Source organism: Rhincodon typus, chromosome 11 (genome assembly GCF_021869965.1).
Source record: "Rhincodon typus isolate 14 chromosome 11, sRhiTyp1.1, whole genome shotgun sequence".
Classification (NCBI taxonomy): Eukaryota; Metazoa; Chordata; class Chondrichthyes; order Orectolobiformes; family Rhincodontidae; genus Rhincodon; species Rhincodon typus.
In genome coordinates this window covers 25,697,024-25,711,769 of record NC_063342.1, presented here as the reverse complement: position 1 = coordinate 25,711,769, position 14,746 = coordinate 25,697,024, and the positions used below count along the sequence as shown (strand labels likewise).

Sequence of the window (14,746 nt, the reverse complement as noted above, 5' to 3'; positions counted from 1 at the left end):
AAGGCTTCATTGGGGGCTGCACTGATGATGTTACCCAGCCGGGTAATGAAACATCTGCGGAACAACAACAAACCAGCTCGGCGAGCCAACCAATTGCAACATCCACAACCCGAGCTACAAATCTACTCCAAAACCTTCGAGAAGCATTAACTGTGTTTCTGTCTTAGATGCTGCCAGATCTGCTGCATTTCTCTAAAATTCTGTTTTTATTAATTTACTTTTCCCTGATTACAACTGCAAAGGTATACCAGGACGTTGTTTTGGAGTATTGCAACTCATACTGTGAAGGTGCTCTTGCTGTAAATAAGGGTTTTTTATATTAGTAAAATAATACAATCGTTTAAATTCTTAGCTCTGTTGTGAAAACTAATTGAAACTTACTCATCACCCCTCCACCAATACTAATCCACCTTCTGTTTAGAAAAAAAAGCACAAATATTATCTTGTCATTATTTTCTGAATTTTTACATACAAAATTCTGGTGAGTTTGTGACAGTTCATGAATGTTTTCTTTGCTGCAATTCTTTCTCAGGGTGTCTGTTTTCTCTGGATTCCAAAACGCGGCTTAATACTTTTCGCTGTCTTTTATAGCATTGGAAACATAGCATCCATTGGTAGGTAAGTAACTATTAAATTGTAAATAACAAGACTGTATTTAACTGCAGTAGAATCAGAGAAACTGATACTTTTTAATCATTTGTCAGATTTGTAGAAGAACTATTTGAGGCATGTGGTTCCAAACTTTACCTGTAGAAATCCATGTTTACTTTGAGCTTGTATCTTTGCTTATTTTAAATGTATTAATTTCAACTTTTAAACATTACAAATTAAATCCATCCTCAACGTTGTGATATTTTACATTGAGCAGGTTTCAATATTGCATATATATCAGAGTATTAGGGAGAAATTTTTTTGTCTTTACTTTTGATTACATTTATTTGCTGTACATTGGGCATTTAATGAGATGTCAGTGCTTTTATTTTCCTCAATGTACAGTGGAGTTTTACAAGCTCCTTTCTACAGTGTCCCAGTTTTGTGCTTTAACTGTAGCTACTTGGAACTATTCAGCCCCCCATTATTTTCTCAGTCCCTAAACTAGTTATGCTGTGGAACTTCTGAGGGAAGCATTTGAAATTGAGGTGTGACAGTTTGAATTCACTTGATTTGCATTTGTGCAGACTGGTTTCTATATCCTCTTGCTTTGGGCTACGTTAAAGGTGGCTCTGTTACAACAGGTTCTACCAAGAAATTCATGGTCCTGTTATTTGAACTGGATTTGTATTGTTCCATGAGCAGCATTAGAGGACCAACAGGAATTTTGAAACTTGCAACTTGAAGTGTTGATCCGTAAAATAGTTAAAGATTTTAGGAAGATGCCTCTCGACTGCCAGACTTCTTATAAGGCTTCCTACTATTTGTATGAAATTTCAGTGGTATGTCGTCTAGGTTTCCTTAGTTAATAAACATATGCATTGGCAAGCCCTTAATTGTAAAGAGCATCATGGCTGAACTTGATAGTGACCTCTTCCATTTTGCATGCACCCCTTGTATGATAGGGTTGCTTAGGTGTTAGGAGCAGGAATTCCAGCTGGTTAGCAACTGGCTACTTCATTGTATTGAAATAATTGTATTACTAATTCAGGAGTATTGACATGTAGTACCTTGCTGCTCGGAGATCAGCAAACTAAGCAACAAGGGTTAAACTTGGGACCTTTTTAAGTTGCCTGACTCAACTACTTGTTCCCTTATTAACTTGATCCAGGGGATTGTCCTTAACATAAGAAAAGTTATTAATAAACTTGGCATGACGATGGTTTGTATTCAACAAGTATTTGAATAGTTCCTTGCACAAAGTAGATCTGCCTTGATGTTTGTACGTATTTCTGTATTGTGATACTGATTTAAAATGTTAGAGAATGTTAATTTCTCAAAAACAAGTGTTGGCAATATCTAGAAACTAATGATTTTATCAGACTGCAATTTGAATATATTGTGTTAAGTTTCAAATGTTGGATTTACAAAATGTTTTGGAAACCAAATTAGCATGTTAAAATTGAAAACATTTGAAATGATCTTTGAAATTTCTGATGGGTAACAGGGCAGGTTTTCAAAAAATAAATCTCTACTCTGTTTTGTTGGGATTTATTCCAAATTCAATTATTGCAGAAGGAAAGAACAATCTATCACCTGTGTATGAACCTGCTCTGCAGAGCTTTGTCCCACACCAATTATCATGTTTCTATCAGGAATAATGTAACTTGCAATTTTGTGACACATGGTACTGTCTTGTTTTTCACCATAGTACATTGTTTCTAATGGGACCTGTGAAACAAATTAAAAAAATGTTCGAGCCTACTCGACTGGCTGCTACCATTGTGATGCTTGTAAGTTTTAAAATACTATTTTCATTATCTCTCTGCTGGAGCTATTGTTAATTCTGTTCTGTATTCAAAAGCAGAATGTCCTTTATGGGTAATTATCTAGTACTTAATTTAGTTTTGATTTACTCCAAACATGACTTCTCATTTGTAATCTTATTTGTCTTGGCTAAAAAGGGAGCTAGAAACAGAAAATTAAACAAGACTCTTAATTAGACGTGAAGATTGCTCCTCTTCACACTAAGAGGAGTGACAAATGAATTTCCATATATATGCAGACACCATCCTCCTTTGGTTCTGGCTTTGCTCTGCTGTTTACAAATTTGCTGCTGCATTTGACTGAGAAATGAGCTTTAAGTCGCATATCCTCACCATCACCGAAACCACACACACTTTTTTTCCACCTCCTTAACATCATCCATCTGTACTTATGTTCCAATCCTTTTTACTTCTTTGTGGAATATTCTAGCAGTTGGTCTCCCATTTTCAATCCTGCATAAATTTTAAATTGATTAATACTCTCATGCCCTTGTCCTAATTTGTACATGTTATTCACTAATTGCCCCTGTGCTTGCTGCCTTAACACTGGATCTCAGTTAGTCAATGATGATTTCAAAATTCTCATCCTTGATTTTAAATCACTGCATACATTAACTCAGTTCTGTCGACCCACTCTGTAATCTTTTCGAGCTCAACAAACCTCCTTGATATCTGTGCTTCTCTAATTCTATCTTTTAATTGCTCCATTGCTGTCTCCAAGCTCTTTTAATTTCCTTCTCAAAACTTCTTTCCCTCTTGGCAACTCATTTCCTCTTTTAAGACACTTCTTCTAAAAACCTACTTCTTTACCCAAACATCTGATTGTCTGATCTGTTATCTCTTTTATGTGGCCTGTTATATCTTATATATTCCTATTTATATATTTCATACTTTAGAATACTTCTGTGAAGTGCCTTGGGAAATTTTTATTATGTTGAAAGATGCTGTATAAATACAAATTTCTTATGAAGAAGTATAAGTGGGCAAAGTTTATTTCTACCAATACCCCTGAACAGCTTGAGCTTGTACATTTTTTGGTTACAAAAGCCAATTGCAACAGATGCTAGAAATCTCAAATAAAAGCAAAACTGCTTAAAATACTCAGCAGGTCATGCAACATCTGTGGAAAGAAACACAATTCATGTTTCAGGTGCAGATGATCTTTCATTTGTTCTGAAGAGAGGTCATTTCGACCTGAAATAAAATGATACTGATCAAGAGGTTCTCATTTACATGCATCAAGCTTGGGGTTGTACATAATACAACATTGTCAAATTCACAATATGTTATGGAGTTGTTATTCCACACAATGATTCAATTTTTGGCAATAGCAATTATGCCAACATATTCCAATTCTACATCTGACCTGATCATGGCCTATCCTTTTTCATCTGGGTATTTATTTTCATGATTTTGTTTTCTTTTACAGCACTACATTATTTATAATTGATCTAGAACTCCAGAAACTGCTTTAAAAATATTTATTACAGTTAGATTTATTACTTTTAAAGCATACAGGGACTCATTACCAGTGTAATCCACATTGACCAAATGACGATTTCTAAAAACTGTGTTTCCATTTTAATTGGATTGTGCAACTTCATTTTCTGTGATAATTTGATAGGAAATGGTATCGAAAATGTTTGAAAAGTAGCTATTTTGCAATTAGCTATTTTAGAAGGTAGAGAGGATGTAGTTACGCTTGTGTAACCTACCACACTTCAATCTAAATGTCTTTTTTTAAAATTAACACTCAATAGCTGAATTGAAGCTGAAATGATTTTAAAAATTTACATACTATTCATTTGTTTACTAATGCATAGCATGCAAAGGAATTGAGACTAAAATCACTTTATTCAATTAATTCAATAAAGATCAAACTATTTTGGTCAAATAGAACTAGTTATCTTCAAGACCACTTCATTTTCAGAGAAGGGGAGAATGATTGTTCCATTACATTATAGACTACAATGCAATTGTATTCCAATACTGATTAATGATGAACCATTTTATAGTTGTGAACATGGGAACAGGAGTAGGCTATTTGATAAGATCATGGCTGATCTGTGGCCTAACTCAATTTGCCTGCTTGTGCCCATATCCCATATAAGAAAATTGTCTAATTCAGACTTAAATTTAACAACTGAATTAGTATCAACTTCAGTTTGAGGAATGTTCTTTTGCATGTGTAAGTGCTTTCTAACTCCTGAATGGACTGGTCATAATTCTTAGACCATGGCTCCAGTTCTAGAATCTTCAACCATGAAAATAGTTTATAGGGGCATGGAGATAGGCCTTTTGGCCCAAACTGGTCCGTGCCAACCGATATGTTCATCCACGCTAAACCCCGTTTCCCTGCACATGGCCCATAGCCTTATAAACCTTGTGTTTGTCCAAATGCCTTTTAAATGTTGTTAATGTACCTACCTCAACCACTTCTGTTGGTGGCTTGTTCCACATACATACCACCCTCTGAGTTTAATAAAAATAGTTGTCCCTGAGGTTCCCATGAACTCTTTCCCCTCTTAGCTTAAACTGATGCCCTCTTGTCCTCGATTCCCCAACTGTGGGGGGGGGGGAAAAGACTGAGAGTGCATTCATGTCTCTCATGATCTTCTACACTTCTATAAGATCCCCTCTCAGTCTCCTATGCTGTAAAGAAAAAAAAAAAGGTCCTAGCTTGTCCAACCTCTCCTTGTAACTCAGTCACTTGAATCCTCGTAATGCGTTTGTAAATTTCTTCTGCAGGCTTTCTGGTTTAATAACATCCTTCCTATGGCAAGGTGACCAAAACTGAACACAGTGTTCCAAGTGTGGCCTCACCAATATCCTGTATAACTGCAACGTAACTTCCCAACTTAATGCCCTGACTGATGAACGCCAGCGTGTCAAAAGCCTACTCCAGTGCCCTGTCTTATCCTGTTAATGTCCTGAAGACCTTGATTAGATCACCCCTTAACCTTCTAAATTCTAGTAAAAACATGACTGATTTGTCTAATCTCTCCTCATAACTTAACCCCTGAAGTCCAGGTATCATCCTTGTAAGACTGTTGAACACCCTCCAGCCTCAAAGCATTTTTCCTAAGGTGTGGTATCTGATCTGCTCTCATACCCTAAACAAGATCTAACAATGATTTTGTCTAACTGCAAAATAACATCTGCGTCCTATACTCCAACCCTTTTTAGTTATAAAGGCCAGCATTTCCTTAGCCGTCTTGACTATTTTCTGCACCTGTTCATGGCATTTTAAAGAGCTTTGTGCCTGAACCTCCAAATCTTGAGGGACATCCACTGAATTTAACTTTGTGCCTTCTTTAAAAAAAAAAAGCCCTGATCTATCCTTTTTGAATCTGAAATGAATAATCTCACTTGCATGTATTAAAATCCATCCGCCACAAGTTGTGCTCATTCACCTCATTTACCAAAATGCTGTTGTAATATTGTTGTCATCAACACTGCCTACAATGCTGTTAATTTAGTGTTGTCAGCAAATTTGGACATTTGACTTTTTATGTCGTTATCCAAGCCATTCATTAATAATGTGAATAATTGAGGCTGCAACATGGATCTTTATGTGACACCATTAGTCATATCCTGCCAATTTGAGTACTTACCCATTATTCGAACTCTCCATTTCCTGCCACTCAAACAATTACCTATTCATGTCAATAACTTGCCCTTAATTCCATGGGCTTCCACCTTAGCTAGCAGTCCCTTGTGTCACACTTTATTAAAAGCCTGCTGGAAGTCCATACAAACAACATCCATCAACTTACCACTGTCCATCACCATTCTGACCTCTTTCCAAAAAAAAATACTGAGGTTTGTCGGGCATGACCTAACTTTCATGAATCTGTGCTAACTCTCCATGATTGACTAAAATTTTTCGAGGTGATCCTGTTTGTGGTCTCCAACAATTTCTCCATCACAGACATTAGGCAAACTGATCTGAAATTCCCTGGTTTCCCTCTGTTACCCTCCTTTAAAGGGCAGAGTGACGTGAACAAATTTTCGATCCAGAGGTACAATTCCGGGATCCCGGGGACTGTGAATGATTGAGTAGGGCATCAGCAGTGTGGTCTCCTAACTCCTTTAACAACTGTACATGGAAACCACCAGGTCCTTTGTCACTCTTCAGTTTCTTTAATTCCCCCATTACTGATTTATTTAAGCTAATTTTATTTAGACGCTGTCCCTGATCCTCTGTTAACTTTTTTTGGGACTTCCAGAAAGCTATCCTTCTTTTCTGCAGTGAGCTGATCTATGGGCAGAGCTTCCTAGTTTATTGTGGACAGTCTCTGCCTTATCCCACAAACGTCTTAAATCCAAAATTCTAGTATCCAGTCTTTGCTTAATTCTTATAACTGCAACATAGAACTCAATCACGTTGTGATCACTATTTGACAAATGCTCACAAACAGTTTGGTCACTAATTAAACCAGGCTGATTGCTCATCACTAGATCCAGGATTGCTTGTTTCTTTGTCAAATCCAAGATACATTGTCATAGGAAACTATCCTAGGCACACTCTAGAAATTCACAATCTTTCTGGCAGGTGCTTGTCTATCTCACCCAGCGTATGTTAAGATTAAAATTCCTCCATTAACACTACTCTGCTTTTGCTACATAGTTGTGTAAGTTCAGCTTTTATATAATCTAGTACTTCTGAGTGGCTGCTAGGCTGTCTATATATGATAGCTGTTGCAGTTTTAGTTCCTCTGTAGTTCCTCAGTTCCACCCATAAGGTCTCCAATGGGGGCTTTCACCTGATTACCATATGTACTTGTTAGATTTCAATGAATTGTGACCTGAACTACATTAACTAAAAAAAGTGCAAACTTGTAAATAAGTACTTCTCAGTGAGGTTGAGACAAGCACGGTTCAAGTACAGCTAATAGGAAAATCTAGGCTGTTGATCCATTCTGGACTTGTATGGTCTCTTTGTAGCAATGCATTTTTGGAGATGTATGATAATACATTGCGTGGCTCTGTACTGTTGTAAGTTTGGGATGTCCATGTAGCACTATGTTGAGTACTAATAGCATTACAAAATGGTGCTATTTCAGTAAGATTTCCATTGATGATCTTTTCCTATGGCACTTTCCCTCATGAATCTGATTGAAAATTGTCTTCAAGCTGGTAAATTTTATCCTGTGTACTATCTCCAGAAGAACACTGCTGGAAATTGTGTAGTATTTTTGCTCTATTCTCAAATTTCTGTCTATTCCTGGGTTAGTTTATGGCTCAAAAAGTAACAGAATATCACGTTGCAACTAAATTTCCTGTCATTTGTATTTTCATAACCTCTTCTGAATGAATTATAAGGGACCCGGAATGAAGGTGCAACAAGTGTGGTTCTGAATATTAAGCTTGGGCATTTACCAAGGATTGAAGTTGCCAAGGTTCTGAAAAGATTATTGTTGGGAGAAAATATTATTCAACCTGCCTTTTATTCTATAAACCACAAACAGATTTGAAAAGTGATTAATAATGAATTTGTCAATAGAGTAGTTTTACTTTGACGCAATCAGCAGATACGTGTAGGAATGCTGAAGGTTGTGGCTATGTTGAGAGTTATCTCAGTGTGACATCTTTTCTTGCAGGTTTGCCTGGTGTGTACATTATGTTCTGCTTTTTGGGTATGTTTTCTTTATCATAAACACATAGTATAAAAAGATTTTTTGTAAATTAGGCTCATTTTATGAAATTGTCTAATCTATCTTCACTTTCAATTGTAGTGGAAGAAAGCAGCACTTGCTTTAATATTTTGCGTCTTGCAGTTCTTTGCTATGGCCTGGTAAGTAAACATGTATGTGCTCAATTTAAAACAAGGTGAGGCTTTTTTTGTCCATTTACATGCATGGCATAATTAATATACTTATTTGATGCTTTACATGTTTATTGACTGTAAATGAAATGGCTGCATGAATTTTTCTCCTCATTGCAAAATGTGAAGAAAACTGAGTCAAAATGACATGCATTACATTACCAAGAAAAAAATATCTAACAGCAGTGTAGGTAATGGATACTTCAGTGCTCTGCCCTTTCATTCACTAAAAACATGTTCCCTAATCACCTTATCACCAGCAAAGGGCTGAGTCCAAAATCAGTTTAAGTGAGAAATTAGTTAAGGTGACATTTTCTCCTGGTTTCATTACTTACTCAGTAGTTTTGGCAAGTATGTTAAGTATGTTAAATTTGTAAATTTCAAAAGTTATCTCAAAACTGCTGGGAGAGCTGATGTAAAAATGGAAACCTTTCAAAAGGCGCATTGTGAGTAAACTAGCTCAGCAACCTCTAGGGCAAACCTCAGGTGACCTGATTTTCCTGTTTGAGTGAAAGCAACAGCTTTGAGTTCCAGGATTCTGTCAGAAGATTAATTTTTAACAAAGCATTGAATTGTAGACTATCTATAAGCATCAACTGTTCGCAAATTTAAAATTGCATGCATTTTTAATAATAAACTTACAGCCGTGTAGGCAGTGGTAATGGATACTTCAGTGCTGTGTGTCTTTACCCACTGAAAAAAGGTTCCTGATAATAGCCTTATAATCAGCAAAAGGCCAGATTCAAAATTAGTCTAAATGAGAAATTTGTTTTTATTATTGGTTTCATTACATTATATTCTATTAAATAGATTCTTATAAAAAAGCAATGAGAATTTTTTTCTCTTTCTGTTTGTCATTTTCTGTACAAATAAATTGATATAACCTCATAGAATTACACAATATTTGCTTTAGCATTAGCTCAAAACCTAAAAAAAGTCCTTCTGTTCCTTTATTGAAGACGAAAGCTTGAACTGTGAGTCAACTCAGCCTGTTTATTAACTTGCGTTCTTATGTTAAATTGCTTGTTACATTTGTTAGTTTTTCTACAGAAGCCTGTGGCTGGACCTGTCCTTTTGATGAAGTAGAATTGTTTCAAAGAAGTTACCATGAATAAATGGTTCAGTGTAGTATCAGTACAGTAACTCTAGTGATTTTTGTCTTCCTTTTTGTTACAGGTATAGTATTTCATACATTCCATTTGCAAGGTGAGTTGTACAATATAGATTAACTAGAATTACTTTGTTTCTGGAAAAGAAACAAAATTCAAGAAGGACACAAATGCAAAATCAATTTTAAATAAGACATAGTCATGTTTAAATGCACTCTTTAACAGAGCTGAAAGATCATAATAAATTCCTTAGGATTTGAATTTTTATAACTGTCATAGCCTGATTCCTTTCCAATTCTGATGTATGGGCTGTCTGTTTTATCTCCATGTCACAAAAACATCTAAATAAGTGTTATCAATCTGACTTAGTGATTCTGGTGGTGACTTTTCACTGGAGTCAGGTCTGAAAATTCATACTTTGATTGCTGTATGGCTATTGAGGTACTGCTCGGTAACTCTAAATTAAAGTGTACACTTATTTAATTGGTATGAACTGTAAGTCGTTCAGAATTGCTTCTGATGGAAGGTCTCTGAACTAACACGTTAACTCTGCTCTCCGTATGGATGCTTCTCATCTGCCTATTTCCAGTTATTATTTTAGATTTCCAACATCTATTTTGCTTTGTCATCAATTTAACATTGTTTGAAAATATGATGAAAAGCTTCATCCTGCTAAGTTGCAATAAAAAAAACTAATTCCTGAATGTACACACCATTTCATTTGAGAAAATACGCTAGAACTCTGAAGAAGCAATCTAAACTCCCCTTAATTCAGGGTACAGCACTTGTATACTTTTGCATTCGCATAGGATTGTAAGAATAATTCATGTAGGCAACTTGTGTCATTAATTTTGCATATAAAATAGTCTTTGTCATATTATCTGTGTTGGTACAGTTATTGTTTCTCTGAATCAGAAGGCTGTAAGTTCTGAATTATAAATTGGAATTTCAGTGAAGTATTGAAAGAGATAACAAGGTGTAGAGCTGGATGAACACAGCAGGCCAAGCAGCATCAGAGGAGCAGGAAAGCTGACGTTTCGGGCCTAGACCCTCCTTCTGTTACATACCTGTGGTATCTTCAGTTGCTGCTGCCTCCTGGTCATATTCTTTCTCCTTAGCAGTAGGCTCACTGTGTTATCACTTGCTGTGAACACTTCCTGGACCCTTCTGAAGAAGGGTCTAGGTCCGAAACGTCAGCTTTCCTGCTCCTCTGCTGCTTGGCCTGCTGTGTTCATCCAGCTCCTACACCTTGTTATCACAGATTCTCCAGCATCTGCAATTCCTACTATCTCTGAAACAAGTATTGAAAGAGTGCTGCTTTGTTAAAAGTGCTGTGTTTAAGTTGAGGCTTGATGTTCACTCGGGTGATTGTTAAAGACTCCACGATGCCTTGTGCAGAATAACTATGTATCCTTATTCTCTGTTCGATCTTAATTCCTCAACCAACACAGGTTAACTGGTCTTTCACTTAATTGCAGTTTATAGTATCTTTCAAGGAGCAATTTGGTTGCCACCTTTTCTTGTACAAAGTAATTTCAAGAATTAACAGTTCTATAAAAATAATCCACTGTGGTCCACTTTATGTGAAGCCCTGATAGCATCCCAGATGTTATTACTTTTTACATCAAAGTTACATACCTGTGGTATCTTCAGTTGCTGCTGCCTTCTGGTCATATTCTTTCCCCTTAGCAGTGGGCTCACTGTCTTATCACCTGCTGTGAACACTTCCAGGATAATTTTGCATGCATTTTTCCTGCTATGCATAGCCTTTTAACTATCTCATCACACCGCTATAACAGTTCAGACTGCAGCTACTGTTAAAGGAGATCCTGTTGGTTGTATAAAATAATTTTGGTAAATATGTTAGTATTTCTTATGGAAATTTATTATCTCTTAAATTTTGACCAGGCTACATTTGTTAAAATAACAATTTTTTATAGGTTTTGGGTCTGGCATAAGTGATGTTGTCAAGTTTTAAATTATTACTTATTGTAAACCATGTTTTATATTGTTTGGGAAACAGTTCACCATCAGTGTTTTAAAAAGCCAAATTTTGATTCTGAATGATGGAGTACAAGAAGTGACATTTGAATCATTTATTTTACAGAGATGCTGTGATAAAGTGCTTTACAACATGTTTGGCATGAAAACTATGTTTCATGAAGGAGGAACGTTGAGCTAAGGGTGGAGCATCTGTTATGCTTTTTGTACCTGTTTACACAAAATCCTCTAAGTGTCTTAATGTATGCTGCAATTAATTCTCTCTCTTTCCTGAAGCATAACTTCATACTCACAATTGGATAGTTTACAAATCTTGGTACACTTTTCCATAATTTTAAAAGGATGATTGTTATCCTGTAAAGTGACATTCCATTTTTTAGATAAGGATATGGACAATACAAATTCATACTTTGAATACTACATAACTTTTCAGAAAATGGTGAGTCATTTTTAAAAGCAAACACACAAGTATTTTGTAATAGTCTTTCAGAACCTGTGCTATAGCTTTTATTTTCACAAATGCATCCAGGAGTATGGCGATTTAATTCGTGAAAATCCAAAGGGAGAAATTGAAAACTTTGAAATTTATTTGGATATTGATAATTGTGCTAAACATTATTTCTTAAATTCTGGCTAAAGAGTGACCTGCTGATATAAGTGCATTGCCTTAATCATGTAGTTGTGCTAATACTTTTGCAATTGAAATTTGTGGTTTTTACAAAAGTGACTATAAATTAATAAATGTCTTTTAGATGTTACTTTTGAGCCTGGTAACATTTCTAACAAAACAAAATCTGATCATGAGAAATGATTTACATTCCAAGTTTTAAAGAAAAATCAGTAAAAGTGCCTTCGTTTTGGGGAATTCAAACAGTTATGTTTCCAGTGGTCAGCTACAGTCTGAGTTGAACAATTTTCAATATACTAATACCTAGAAGACCACGTAATCTGCTAAATAAATTTCTTAATGTATTTTTATGCCTTAGATGTTTGTGAAGATGTGCCTTTTGTGTCAATGTAATGTATGTCTGTAATACAAAGCTGAAGTGAACCTGGTTGTGTACAGGATTTCTGAAGGTTCATAGTTTATAGTTCTTGCTGTACTGTACTACAGGCTGCCTGCTAATTATGTTTAAGTGAAAGGGCCAGAACTTAATAAATATATATTTTTTTGCCGTGAAATTTTATGCAGATGTCTTCAACACTATTTTACCAAGTAAATCCTAATTACTTCTAAAACCTGTAGTTTTGGAAACTGTAACACTTTCCCACCACCCAGCCTAGAAATCACTTTTTTTTAATAATTCATGTTTATAAATAGCTGTTCTTAGCTATTGCAATCAAATGGTAATAATTTTGTGATCTGCAGTAACATGGTATAAAATTTTGTGCAGTTTTGAGTTTTTAAACTCTCCACTCTGGTTATGAAGTTTTGACTTTCTAGACTCTTATTTGAAGTGAATGTGAAAAGAAATTCCCAAAGAATTTAACACACACTTTCCATTTTGGGTTTTAGTAAAATGTGATGGGATTAGGTTAATTATTCCAGAGTTAAGTTAACTTAATTGTAGCTTCTAGTATTAATGGAAGTAGTTAGACTGAAGCAGTTTTTGAGATCAACAGATTGCCACATATACAATTACTTACACTATCATCTTTAACATAGCAAACATTGCTTAAAGTTGTGTTTTTTTTTGTTTGCTTTCTTTACCCACTTTTTCCCTCTTTCTCTGTCATCTGTTGTACATTTAGTAGTGTGCATATTAAAATATTTCCAGTTTTCTATTACATTTGCATGTAATCAGAGATTGTCATGTTTTCTGACCCTATCTGCTATGCTACATTTGAGCAATGAGTGCCTTAAAGCACATGTTGCATTTTGGAATTATGATGTGCTGCTTTGTTTAGAGCCAAACTTGAATCTTTATTACATTGTCTTAACTACTGTTAAACTAATTATCCTTAAGATTTAATAGTTTTGACTCTTTTCTATATGCCTTGTGAAACTTTACCAGTCTATTAATCACTTTGAGAGCATTTGAACACTAATTATGTTTTATATTGGAAAATTCAGTCACAACTTTAAAAAAGAATGAAAATATATCTTTCAAATGTAATCTTCAAGAACATTGAAACCCATTAGGGTGCTTATTACTGCTTCAGCTGAATTCAGTACAGACTTGAGGTCTAACCATAGTGGTAACCAAACCTGAGAGACTCTTTATTCGCAGTGCTATCATAGCTATTGGCACACTGCCTTTCATAAATGTTTCTAGTGGATGTGGAAAATTGGAAGGAGGAAAAGTATCCACCTTTATTTAACTTTTACCCTCCTCTATAACTTGGGGCTCCTGTCTTTTTATTTAGTGACAATAAATGGTAAATAAATCTTAGCAGTGTAGTTGCTTGTTTATGAAGCCATGGGATGAGCATGTTCTTGCATTTGTAAGTATGCATTTCATAGTTTAGTATTCATATAATTTGAGCTTTTGGTGGAAATTTCTATCTTGACCTAGTGTTGCCTTTGTGAATTGTTTGCTGCAGTTATTCCATGTAGTATTTGTACTGTCACTCCTTGCACTTTTATATTTCAAATCTCCTTTCCCCTAAATTACAAAATAAATTGAATCTATTTTGGATACTCTAGTTCTCATTAAAAGTGTGCCGTTATCTTTTAACTGGTACATTTTCAAGAAAAATTGTGTACAAGTTTATTTTCATTTTTGATGTCAATTTGTGATAGAGGGATTAAGAAGGATACTGTATGCAGATTTTTAAAAGCTGTCTCTCTGCATCCATTGAACTGAGAATATTGTGTACACAATGCTATTTGCATGTACAGGCAACTGGCTTCAAACTGGAATTTAATTTTGTGTGCAAGAATTAAACATTAATGTGTTGGAAGTTCTGGTGTAATCTGTGTAAATGACATACAGACGTATAATTCTACAATTGTATTGCATGTTTTGGAATCGGTTTGCATTATTCTAGATATTGGTGTGGCAGAATAGTTTCATTTGTGTATAGAATCCTGTATAGTAAATAAAGTAAAATTGATTAGCAAATTTTGTGAAGATGTAAAATCTATGTACACTAATGCTATGTCTAACTTTGTATAAGTGCACCTTGTCATTAAAATGAAGCCAAAAACAATTCTCTTGTATTTAACATAAATGTTACTTCCCTAAATGGAATCAAAATCACTTTCAATCATCGCAGTTATTGTAATTTTAGCATAAGAAGTTGTTTCAAGTTTCTCCAGATACTCAAGGTGCCCAAATTGGTATTGGAACTTTGATCATTGCACATTTCAGTAATGTTTTTACATTAAATTCTTGACTAACTTCCAATTTTTGTCCTTAACTAATAAAAATTCAAAGACTGGCAACATA

At 35.1% G+C, this 14,746-nt stretch overlaps 1 protein-coding gene across 1 annotated transcript in view; it reads left to right on the top strand.

The window, feature by feature from the left end:
* Window positions 1-14,497, top strand: part of sft2d2b (SFT2 domain containing 2b) — a 17,697-nt gene extending 3,200 nt beyond the window's left edge. Inside the window, exons 2-7 of the mRNA XM_020530275.2 lie at window positions 533-618; window positions 2,303-2,384; window positions 8,021-8,056; window positions 8,156-8,214; window positions 9,421-9,450; window positions 11,461-14,497. Coding sequence (XP_020385864.2) covers window positions 533-618; window positions 2,303-2,384; window positions 8,021-8,056; window positions 8,156-8,214; window positions 9,421-9,450; window positions 11,461-11,500 — 333 coding nt within the window. The 3' untranslated portion in view covers window positions 11,501-14,497. The remainder of the gene's footprint in view (window positions 1-532; window positions 619-2,302; window positions 2,385-8,020; window positions 8,057-8,155; window positions 8,215-9,420; window positions 9,451-11,460) is intronic.
* The last annotated feature ends 249 nt before the right edge of the window (window positions 14,498-14,746 follow it).